This window comes from Lithobates pipiens, unplaced genomic scaffold (assembly GCF_037356315.1).
Source record: "Lithobates pipiens isolate NorthernLeopardFrog02 unplaced genomic scaffold, aLitPip1_a1.2 Scaffold_23, whole genome shotgun sequence".
In the NCBI taxonomy this organism is placed as follows: domain Eukaryota; kingdom Metazoa; phylum Chordata; class Amphibia; order Anura; family Ranidae; genus Lithobates; species Lithobates pipiens.
The window spans coordinates 121,985,432-121,998,388 of NW_027507785.1; the positions used below are offsets into that span (position 1 = coordinate 121,985,432).

General features: G+C 46.0%; 1 protein-coding gene across 2 annotated transcripts in view; it reads right to left on the reverse strand.

The window, feature by feature from the left end:
• GTPBP1 (GTP binding protein 1) overlaps positions 1 to 12,957 on the reverse strand; it is a 163,852-nt gene that overhangs the window by 4,064 nt on the left and 146,831 nt on the right. For both annotated transcript variants that reach the window (XM_077452291.1, XM_077452293.1), the window contains exon 11: positions 1,201 to 1,383. In XM_077452291.1, the coding sequence (XP_077308417.1) occupies positions 1,201 to 1,383 (183 nt within the window). The remainder of the gene's footprint in view (positions 1 to 1,200; positions 1,384 to 12,957) is intronic.

Here is a 12,957-nt window from a genome sequence, read left to right on the forward strand (position 1 = left end):
CACAGGATAGCATAATGAATCAAGTCAAGTAAAAAAGTTGCACATAAGTTCAAATGGGGGTTTCTGTAACATTGACTAGAGTGGAGTAACATTGACTAGACAATTAACATTGACTGTAACACTGAGTAGGATGGGAGCCCAACTGGATTGGCAAACCAACATGTAAAGCCTCTTGAACGCAAGTGCAAAGCATCACGTTAGTAGCAATAGGATGCAAAAAAAAGGTTGGTAGGACAAGGCAGACACCTGCCCGTGATGGTACAAAGTGTCATTCTACCACCAACTGAAGGGAAAATGGCACACTGAAAAGGCAACATGGGAAAGTCTCCAGACTCACACCAGTGAAAGCAAGTTTTTCACATGTTAAATCTTGTGGAAAGTAAATTTAGAAGCTTTAAGACTGGTTGGGATAACAGAATTCAAAATGCCCATGTCCAAGAACCCAAGTTTCAACAGCTAGGATGATAAAGCCAGCAACCCTGTGGATTGGGATAACCAATCCGCCTGCTCTCAGAGGTAATAGTGTGTCAGATGAACTAAGGGCAGTGTACCAAATTCTCTGATGCCAATACAGAACTTTGTGAACGACTTTGGTTTTGAGCCTTCGAAGAAGACCAGGTAAAAGTTACAGCAGAGGAAAGGTATAAATCCAGGCAAACTGAATGAATACAAAGCTTCTTCTGATTGACCTAGTCGGAGATCGTGACGTCAACAGTCCTAGTGCCCATTTCCCCCATAGGTGGCAGTATAATCCTAGGCGGTTTATCATCAAGCCTTTGGTTTCCCTCAATGGACAGTAGAGAAAAATTGACAAACTGAAAAATTCCACCAATCAAGCGTCCAGTCCTGATTTCTTCAGACAAGAGATTTAAAAACAGCTAAAATTATTGCATGGCTTCACAGCACATAATCCTAACAGTGTCCATTCTGGGAGGATGCTAGGCAAAAACCCTTGTGCTCCCTGACACCAGCAATTTTGTTTTGAAAATCAGGCAGCACTAGTCACTAGTAGAACAATCACCAAGATTACAACCTGTATCTGACAGGAGAACACTTCTGGTGCCTTTATATTTTTTGATTAAATCTTGTAGCAAGCCAAATGTGGAAAAGGGCCATAGTTTAGAGACCATTGCTATAGTCTGGGGGAAAAAAAAAAGGAAAAGGAAAAGAAAAAGTATTCTAAACCCAAATTTTTCATACCTGTGCTTGCAACCCTGTTGCTCCAGATGCTGCTCCAACAGTGGCTGCCAGAGGGACCTCCTCCACTGCTGTGGTGCCTAGGTTTGCATCATCCTTCTTCCCAAGCGGACTCTTTTTGGTGGACTGCATTTTAACTTGCTGTGGCTTTGAGTTCATTGGCAAGTTGTTTGTGCTTTGTAGCAACTAAATAGAAGTACAGAAATTAGTTTCTCGAAATATAGCAAATTCAAATACAACCACTTTATCGCCTTTATCATTTTGCCAGAAGGAATATTTTGCAATCAAAAATTAATGCAATTTACTGTTATGCACAACACAGACTAAAACAAGACTTGAAGGCTGGCATATTAAAAGGAATAAGTTCACTTTAAAAAAATAAATGCACATAAAAAAAACCATACACTTATTATAATTTTCTAAGGAACCCTGCAAAGCATTGCACCATCTATGATCAGTAGATCACAGGTTCAATGTTAGGCTCCTGTAGACTCTCAGTACAGCTGTCTGCTCGTACATCCCATACAGGCAGTTACTGGACAGCAGGAAGAATCAAATGAACTACAAGAGCGCTCAGTGACTTCACAGTTCACTACAAGCAATCCGCCGCAGTGACAGGAGGTACTTTTAGTTCATTTTTTCACAGCGCTCTGAATGAAGGACATTGCTGTAGAGGTGGAATCCCACATGGCCATGCTATTTTCAAATGGGGAGAGGATCCCCAACCGCTGTAATGGGGAAGGGGTGGGTGTAATCAGGGGGGGAATGCTGAACATGTTACACTGTAAATGTGGATGTATCATGTAACAGGTTCAGAAAGGTGAACTAGGGCTGAAACAACTAATTGACTGAAAATAGTAATCGATCAGTAACATAATGGGGTTAAAAAACTAAACAAAAAAAAAACAAAAACTAAAATTAGCCCTTTATAGTACAAAATTACCAAATAATCGCAACTGTAAATATTACTACTTTCACAGTTTTACAGTAAGAAAATGAACCCTTACAGTAGTGATTATCTGCTTTTTTGTACTATAAAGGGCTAATTTTAGTTTTTTAACCTCATTATGATACTAAATGTCTCAGACCTGGTTTACATCTGTTTTTTGGTGCTTTTTGCAGAAAAGCACTACAGTTCATTTACATGGTTTCCTATGGGACACATTCAAATCTATGCTTTTTTCAGGCGATGCATATTTGGAAAGGGTCAGGGACTATTTTTAAATTTTTTTTTTAAACCCAAAACTGTGCTATTTTGGTTCAATATACTTCAATGGAGAAGCTGCAGAAAAGCATGTAATGCATTTTTGCAGCAATTTGTGTTTTTGAATCTGCCCAACAAATTGTCAAAAAAAAAATAAAAGCAAAATCAAGTGTGCAAAAAAAAAAAAAAAAAAAAAAAACGTACAGCAAAAAAAGCACTATGGAAACAGATCAAAAGAAAACTGCGTAGGTGTGTACTGAGCCTTATGCTGACCACACGGATCAATTTTCAGATCAGAAAATTCTGAAGGAAAATCTTCGTACATTTGTTGAATGAAAGTTGTTTGACATTTTCACTTGTTTTTAACATTGTTTTTAAAATGAATGTAATTTCTGAACAAAAACCACTGAAAATTCATTTGACCAAGAAGATTTCTATTTCCAAATTTTCCCATCACGGTGGTTCAAAACGAACGTCGATTTGACCTCAGTAACGATTAAAGAATTGAACGAACGTTCTTAAAATAACTTTTTTTTTTTTTTTTTTTTTTTTTTAAAGGAAGACAAACTGAAAAATACTGAAAAAATAAAATTTCATCTCCGAGTCTGATATTTGCCAGATTCACCCTTTATTTTTGTATAATCTTTATTTTCATTTTCAGTTTCATCTCCATGCCATGTTTCCAGCTTAACATTACAACATAGCCAAATACAGCCAAACAAAACAAGGAAACAAAATAAAAAATAAATAAAGGGGAGGGGGATCAGGGGAGGGAACACAGAGAGGGGGAGAAGGGGGGGTAGGAGGAGGGGGTCAAAGGGTGAAAGTGACACAGTCAGGGTGTAAGTAATCACAACAATCATAACAATGGGGAGTAGTGGAGATAAATGTTGCACGAGTAGAAGGGCTCCCTGCCTGCCCCGGATATTCGATCTCCTTGGGGCAGGCTTCGCTCACCGCGCAGTGGCAAGAGGGGTGTCCCTATGCTCCGACTCCTTAGAGGTGGCATATTGGACTGTTTTTGTACCTTTTTTTCCTCCCCAAAAAAATTCACATGAAACAAAATTCGGGGACCTAGGATGGTCAGTAACCTAGAGACCAACCAGGCAGCCCAAACAATAGAGCCCTTATGTGTCACATGGGTACAACAGTTTTATAAACAAACTAAAATAGATTCTCCATCATCAGAAAGGAGAGGGGAGAAGTGAGAAAGAGCAGGAGTACAGCAGATAGGTAAAGAAAAAGAAGATGAGGGTTGTTGTTGAAGGTTAGGAAGGTATATGGTCCAGCTCCCATCTGGCCCGTCTACGAGATGGGTCACCCATCAGGTGGAACCTGTGGTAGTTGACCGATGGCGTGCCTGGACGAGTCCTCTGAATGCGGGATCGGCTAAGATAAGCAATGCGATATCTAAGCTTGAGGGAATCGTGGCTGTATTACTTAAGTGTGCTTTCCAAGCTGCCCAAGTGAGATCAAAAGTGTTGCTGGTGACTCTGCAGGTCGCGAGCCAACCTGCTGCCTCCATGATCTCCCCCACCAGTCCTGGTCGCTCGGAATCTGCAAGCTTTTCCAATGGATGGGTATAAGTCGTTTTGCTGCATTGAGGAGGTGGGGGAGAGCACTTTTATAGCGAGACAGGGGCATGGGGGGGGGGGGGGGGACATGGAGCAAAAAATGTTTATGCAATGCCGGGATATCAACACCCAAGCCTTCCTTGATGTGTTTGCCGACCATGTCCCAAAATGGTCGGAGTAATGGGCACTCCCACCAAATATGGAGGAACGTACCCCTCTCTCCACATCCCCTCCAGCACCTATCGGAGGCCGAGGGGAATATCCTGGCCAGTGTGGTTGGAACCCTGTACCATCGTGTCAATATTTTGTGGTTATTTTCTTGGGTTTTAGAGTCCACCGAGCTTGTGTGTGTTAGGTGGTAGAGGTGGGAAAGTTGATCTTCAGTGAAGGCAGACTGGAGGTCCCTTTCCCATTCCCTGATAAAATGGGGCATGGGTTTAGGCGTTGAGTGCTCAAGCATCCCATACAACGCTGAGATCATATGAGGTAGTGGGTCTTCAGAGGCCCACATGCTTTCAAATGTTGTCAGGGTGGTCCTAATCCGGGTCAATCTGTGGCATTTGGCTACGAAAGTCTCCAAAAGTCAAAGGGGAAGCTACCATACCCATCTCGTAAGGAGTCTAGTGGCTTCAGTATTCCCCCTTCCATAAATGTTGCCAGACTAACGTTGCAGTCTTCCACCCAGGTTCCTAAGGAGGTTTTCGGTTCACCAGGGAGGAACCAAGGGTACCCACCCACAGGCGACAACGCTTGATAATATTGGGGGATATTAGGTATGCCCAAGCCCCCTTTTAGCTTGGATCTCTGTAAAGTCCCCATGGCGAGTCAAGGCCTCCTAACCCCCCATACAAATTTGATGAAAAGGCTGCGGAGGACCGCAAAAAAAAAAAAAAAACGTTTCGGTAGGTTGATCGGTATCATTTGCAATAGAAATAGGATATGGGGTAATACCGCCTTTTTTAAAATGTTCATCCGGCCTACCCAGGTAAATAGTGCCTTGTCCCATGTCTGGAGGTCTTGTGTGAGGAGTCGTAGTAGGGGGGCGTAATTGTGCACATATAGAGTCGTGGCAGTTCCTAAACTGTATCCCCAAATACGTCATAGAAGATGTGGACTACACGAAAGGAAAAGAGTATCTCAGGGAGGGCATCAACTGCTGAGGGATGATGATTGGTAGACTCTCCGATTTTGTGTAATTAATGCGGAAGTTAGAGACCTCTGTACTCAGTCAGCTCTCCCATCAGGTTCGGCAACAAGACAAGGGGGTCAACCACATGGAAAACTATATCATCTGCATAAGCAGAGAGTTTATGTTCAAGGGAGCCCACTTGTACCCCTATTTGGGACCCTCTGTAACAATGGTTCCAACACAAGTGCGAATAAAAGAGGCGACAGTGGACATCCCTGCCTCATGCCGTTACAGATGGGGAATGCTGTGGAGAGGCCCCCGTTCACCTTAACCTGTGCAGTAGGGGATGCGTATAGGGCAGATATCCACCGCAGCATATGTGGGCCTAATCCAGTATTCTCAAGGACCACGTTAAGAAAAGTCCAGTCCACGCGATCGAATACCTTCTCCGCATCCGTGGACAGGATCAGATAGGGAGGCATCCGATCGCGTGTATGCGCCCAGTGAATAAGCTGGATGGCCCTGTTGGAGTTGCCCCTGGCCTCCCGTCCAACAATAAACCCAGTCTGATCAGCGTGTACCAAGTCAGGGAGTAGATTTTGTAAGCGATTAGCCAGAATCTTAGAGAAGATCTTAAGATCCGTGTTGAGGAGAGCGATTGGGCGATAGCTCTGTTGGGTGGGGTCCTTACCCTCCTTTGGAAGCACCGTGATATGCGCTAACGAAGTCTCCTGGGGTAAATGTCCAGTGGTCGCCAGGGAGTTAAGGAGAGCACAAAAGGGTGCTTGCAACCTATCAAATATTTTTTAAATATGCCCTGGTAAGGCCATCTAGCCCCGGGCTTTTGCCAGTGGGCAGGGACTTGACAGTTGCCAATAATTCCGTTGATGTTATAGGGAGTTCCAAACCCGAGACTTGTTCTAAGGTCAGGGTGGGAAGCCTAACTAAGGAGAGGTAGGAGATTCTAGTCCGCTTAAGCAATATGTCGGCTGCAGAGGAGGCAGAGTCCAGGTTGTATAAAGACTCAGTAGTCACGAAATGTCGCTGCAATTTTTGAGGTATGTTGTGCCAGTACACCGGAGGGAGAGTGCAGCTTATGCACATCTGCTAGGAGCCTTTTTTTCCTGAGGGCACGTGCCAGTAGCCGGCCGCATTTATTGCCATGTTTGTAGTATGTGTGGGCCATATAGCGTAGCTTACGGTTAATTTTACGGTCTAGCAATTTTGAAAAGAGCTGTCTGAACTTGGTCAGACGCCTGAGCTCATCCGGATCCAACGTCCGTTTTTTAGCAAAGCTACGCACGTCGCAACGCCAGCAGAACCCTCTGAAAGGCTGCCTGCCTCTCCCTATTAAGCTTGGCTCCTAGGGGAATAAAAGTGCCCCAGACCACTGCCTTATGGCCTTCTCATAAAATGCCCTCGCCAACCTCTCCGTTCGCATTTTCAGCAAAATAGTGCGTTAGAGTCTCCTGTACCCCAAGTCGTCTAAGAGGTTTTCGTTCAGCTTCCAGGTGCGGGGCCTGGCCAGGGCCCGAGTTAGGGACAAGGTGAGTGTCACCGGGGCATGATCAGATATAGTGATGTGGTCGATCATTTCCCCCAGTAGCATGTCAAGGGTGTCTTGGTCAACCAGTAATAAGTCAATTCTAGTGTATACTTTGTGAACACCGGAATAACTATAATCTTTCTCTGAGGCGTGAATAGCCCTCCAGCAGTCTACCAATGTGTCCCTGTAGAGCAGGGGTCTCAAACTGGCAGCCCTCCAGCTGTTGTGAAACTACAAGTCCCATGAGGCATTGCAAGGCTGACAGTTAAAAGCAGGATTCCCACAGGCAGATGTATGATGGGACTTTTTTGCAACAACTGGAGGGCTGCCAGTTTGAGACCCCTGCTGTAGAGTCTTCCTAAAATGTCGCAGGAAGGCATAAGAATGAGCTGATTTATTCAAAGTGTCTGGGAGGGGGTCAGGGCTAACATTAAAATCCCCCCCTAGGATCAGCCTGCCCTCACGGAAGTCCGTCCGCTGGGAAAGGACCTGGTCAATAAATGTAAGCTGTTGCGTGTTGGGCGCATATACAGTGCCTTGCGAAAGTATTCGGCCCCCTTGAACTTTAACCTTTTGCCACATTTCAGGCTTCAAACAAAGATATACAATTTACATTTTTTGTGAAGAATCACCAACAAGTGGGACACAATTGTGAAGTGGAACGAAATCTATTGGATTTTTTAAACTTTTTTTAGCAAATAAAAAACTGAAAAGTGGTGCGTGCAAAATTATTCGGCCCCTTTACTTTCAGTGCAGCAAACTCAGTGAAGCAAAGTTCAGCGAGGATCTCTGAATAATCCAATGTTGTCCTAAATGACTGATGGTGATAAATAGAATCCACCTGTGTGTATTCAAGTCTCTGTATAAATGCACCTGCTCTGTGATAGTCTCAGGGTTCTGTTGAAAGCGCAGAGAGCATCATGAAGACCAAGGAACACACCAGGCAGGTCCGTATTACTGTTGGAGAAGTTTAAAGCTGGATTTGGATACAAAAAGATTTCCCAAGCTTTAAACAACCCAAGGAGCACTGTGCAAGCGATCATTTTGAAATGGAAGGAGTATCAGACCACTGCAAATCTACCAAGACCTGGCCGTCCCTCTAAACTTTCAGCTCAGACAAGGAGAAGACTGATCAGAGAGGCAGCCAAGAGGCCCATGATCACTCTGGATGAACTGCAGAGAACTACAGCTGAGGTGGGAGAGTCTGTCCATAGGACAACAATCAGTCGTACACTGCACAAATCTGGCCTTTATGGAAGAGTGGCAAGAAGAAAGCCATTTCTCAAAGATATCCATAAAAAGTCTCGTCTAACCCTACTAGGGGGGAGCTCGTTTCTCCTTTTGGCCTGTTATGTTCCTCCCCCATTTACGTTTGAGGTGATTACAAAGGGATTAGCGTATATGGCTCAGAACCCCTCGATACCGGTGGTATGGATGGGGGATGTCAACATGACTATGCATCTGGGGCTGGACAGGTCGGGAGGGGGGGACAGCAGTCTGACGGACATAGCTTAACCCGACTTGGCAAACTGATGTCGGAATTTTCATTAACAGACGCTTGGCATCACCAACACCCAACCACCAGAGCATATACCTGCCATTCTACAAGTCATGACACGATGTCTAGGATAGATCTTATTTTGCTCTCTAATATACTGCTGCCCAGGGTGGGGGGGATCGGGGATGGCACTGAGGGCCCTCTCGGATCACTCCCCATGCTGGGTGACTATCGTTCTCCCGGGATCAGCGCCTAAGCGGGTATGGCGGCTCAACCCTTTCTGGCCGTCTAGCCTACTGGATATAGAGGCCATTGCAGGAGAGCTCAGCCATGTACTGTGCGAGACCGGAGTTACATACACTGACCAGACGGAGTGGGATGGGTTTAAAGAACATGTCCGTGGGCTACTGTCCAGAAAAATTGACCGCTTGAAACGCTCTTCGGGCCTAGCTGTGCAGCTATCCACGACCAATTTACAAGAGCTGGAGCTAGCCTACACTGCTGACCCCAATGCAGACAAACTAAGACAGCTTAAATTACAGTCTAGACTAGTATCCCAGCTCCATATGGAGAAAGCTAAACAACATATGTTCTTCAGCAGACAGCGGGTATTTGAACACGGGTAGAGGGCCGGAAGACTCCTAGCATACCTTTCAAACCTAAATGACAAACCCCCGGTAGTGGTATCCTTACGGACTCCACAGGGCGCGGGGGTCACCGACCCCGCCTCTGTGGCTGATATGGTCAGGACTTTCTACCGGGAGCTGTATCGGACCCACCTTACACACACGAGTCAGGACATACAAGCTGAACTACACGCAATTGATTTCCTGAGGCTCAATGTTGACCAAGTTAAGATGTTGGAAGCCCCTATATCTAGTGAGGAGGTAGCAGAGGCAGTTTCTCAACTAGCCAAGTCCAAAGCCCCGGGCCTAGATGGCCTACCCCTAGAATTTTATTCAACCTTCTCCGAAGTTCTTACCCCCACTGACAAAACTATACCATAACATATTTAGCGAAGGGATTCTCCCCCCATCTATGCAAGAGGCGCAAATTATAGTACTCCCCAAGCCAGGGAAAGCTCCGGGATACCCTGAATCCTACAGACCTATATCCCTGTTATAAGTGGATATCAAGATCTTGGCGAAGATCTTGGCCACTAGGCTAAATCGAGTTATAATGTCTCTTGTCCACCCCGATCAAACCGGATTTATGCCGGGGAAGAACACGGCTATGAACATCCGGCGGTTGTTTATGAATCTACAGGCACGCCATGAAAACGAGGGCCCGCGAGTCATTGTAGCGTTAGACACAGCAAAAGCGTTCGACTCTGTAGAATGGCCCTACCTGTGGGAATGCCTCGGTAGTTTCGGATTCGGACCCAACTTCCAGAAATGGATACGTATTCTATACCAGTCGCCTAAGGCCAGAGTTTTTGTCAATGGGTGGATGTCAGAGCAGTTCTCACTGGAGAGGGGAACTAGACAGGGATGTCCCCTGTCCCCTCTCCTGTACGCCCTGGCGGCAGAACCTCTGGCCATGGCTATTAGGGCATCCCCAGATATAGAGGGCCTGCGTGTTGGGAATACATTGGACAAAATAGGTCTTTACGCAGACGACACGCTCTTATATTTGGCTGACCAAGGTCCATCTCTCCGGGCTGCACTGACCATCATTGAACGCATGGGCAATTATTCAGGGCTACGTATGAACTGGGACAAGTCCCAAATTCTCCCTATTGACCGGTTTCCACCACCACAGAACACCCCAGAACTTCCTTTGCAGAGGGTGGGGGAGATTAAATACCTGCACACGTAATATAGAACCCCTATTTATGCTGCATAAACTTAAGACACAGGCCTGGACCAAATTGCCTTTGTGGGTTATGGGCAGGATCAACTTAGTGAAAATGGTACTATTGCCCAAAATTCTATACATGGTCTGGCACGCCCCGCTACGTCTCCCTCTTAGATTATTTAAAAAACTGGAGAGCATCCTCAACACTTTTGTATGGGGTCACGGCCTGCATAAATTGGCCTGGCAGACACTTAAAAATCCTGCGAACATGGGGGGAGCCTCGCTCCCGGACTTACAAGAATATTACATTGCAGCACAGTTATCCCATCTTCACTATTTTAATACCACAGAGGCCTCTAGATATCGAGCCCTGGTAGGAGACAACCCGGGTAATCCTATAATGACCCCACTGCAGGCCATCTTCAGGGGCGGACAAGTACACAGGCGGCCGTGTAGATATAATGATGGCATGCTGGAACACCATCAAAAAACCTGGGAAACAGCCTTAAGGAAATTAAATATAGGGCACATACACTCACACACACCACTCTGGGCCAACATCCATTTGGTGGAACTACAACAGCTCCCTGACGCGGGACTTTGGACCTCATACGGGGTTGTATATTTATATCAGGTGATGATGGAGCTGGGTCCGAAGTCATTTTGCTCTCTCCAGGAGGAATTTGCACTACCGCGGCGCCTACAGTCTGGCTACCTCCAATTGCGCCATGCGTTGAAAGCCCAATTTAGAAATACAGAGCTGTCTCTTACACGCTCCCCGCTCATTGATATACTCCTAGACGCAGACTCTAGAAAACTGATTTCCAATCTACTCCACACTTCACCTCCCCAAGACGGTAGCAGTCATCCAGAAAGCCAAGGCAAACTGGGAACCAGATCTGGGGGACATTACAGACACTGACTGGGATGAAATCCTAGATAATGTCCCGAAGATGTCTCACAAGCTCTCAGATAGACTGACACAACTATACATTATCCACAGATCATACCTCACACCACAGAGACTTGCTAAATTCAGACCGGACCAATCATCCAGCTGTCCCGCTTGTGGTCACAACCCCGGTACGTTCCATCACCAAATCTGGGAATGTGAAAAATTGCAGCCGTACTGGCTACAGGTAGTTCAATTCTTACACGGTGTCATGGGCTCTCTGGTGGCACCAGGCCAAAGACTATGTATCTTGGGACTGCTGCCAGCCATAGACAATTATCAAGCAACATTTATGCACGAAACCCTGTTTGTAGCTAGGAAGGCAGTAGCCCGTATGTGGATGAGGAGCTCTCCTCCAACTATTGGCGACTGGAAAAGGGATGTCAACAACATGCTGCCGTTTAAAAAATTGATATATCAACACAGGGGATGTTTACAAAAGTTTTCCAAAATATGGGACAGATGGATAGGCGATGGGGAAACCTGTATGTAAAATTGGATAAATGCAGGGGTTAACTACAGCAACGTCAGGATGAATCGGCAAAGCGACACAGAGTAAAAGAAGGAAACAGGAAAACGACCTACTTGAAGGGGGGGGGGTAGGGGTATGGTATAACAAGTGCATTTTCCCCTGGTCGATCATGGCATGATGTGTTAGTTGTGTATTCTGATGACTCTAACATCTGATTGGCTTGTCCTGCTATGCCATTACTCTGTTTCACGAGTTTGTTTTATTGAGTGTTGAATATGTTTGTAACCGCATATACTTAACCACTTAAGGACCGCCGTATTGCCATTGTACGTCATCGCAATGGCACAGGCAGGCACAAGCACGTACATGTACGTGCCTGCCTTCCAGCGGGTGCGGGGTCCGATCGGACCCCCTCCCGCTGGATACGGCGGTCCGGTTCGCTGCAGGAGCGATCCGTGATGAGGGGATGGCCGTTGGTTTCTGGCCACCCCCTCTCGATCGCTCCTGGCCAATGAGAAGCTTCCTCCCACTGTGTATTGTATACACAGGAAGGAGGAAGTGATGTCATTCTCCTCGGGGCGGTCTTTTTGACCGGACTACGAGGAGAAGACGGAAAGTAAGTGTGCACCAACACTACACTGACATGTAGGTACACACAGGCACACAACCCCCCCCCCCCCCCCCCGCGTCACAGTGTCACTGATTGCAGTGATCATTTATTTACTGATCACTGCATTCAGTGTCAGTTGTAAAAGTAAAAACTGTCAGGGCAGTTAGTGTTAGGTCCAGGGTAGCCCCCTATCCCCCCCAATAAAGGTTTAACCCCCTGATTGCCCCTAGAGTTAACCCTTTCACCCCCTTTTGCCAGTGTCACTAAGCGATCATTTTTCTGATCGCTGCATTAGTGTCGCTAGGTAGCTAGTTATTTTTTTAGGTTCACCGCCAGGTTTTTATAGCGCTAGGTACCCCGATATACTACCCAATAATGGTTTTAACCCCCTGATTGCCCCTAGTTAACCCATTCACCCCCTTTTGCCAGTGTCACTAAGCGATCATTTTTCTGATCGCTTCATTAGTGTCGCTAGGTAGCTAGTTATTTTTTTTAGGTTCACCGCCAGGTTTTTATAGCGCTAGGTACCCCCATATACTACCCAATAATGGTTTTAACCCCGATTGCCCCTAGTTAACCCTTTCACCAGCGATCACAGTATAAGTGTCACTGGTGACGCTGGTTAGCCAGTCAGTTATTTAGGTTCCCCGTCAGGTTTTTATATAGCGCCAGGGGCCCCCATATACTACCTAATAAAATCTGAACCCCCTGATTGCCCCTAGTTAACCCTTTCACCAGTGATCACCGTATAAGTGTTACGGGTGACTCTGGTTAGTTTGCTTTTTATAGCATCAGGGCACCCACCATTTATTACCCAATAAAGGTTTAACCCCCTGATCACCCGGCGGGTGATATGAATTAGGTTTTAGGGTCAGGGTCTGCGTCGCCCCAGGCAGCGCTAGGTTAGTGCCAGTACTACTAACACCCACATGCAAAGCATAAACCTCCCGTAGTAGTATAGAATCTGAAAAGATCAAT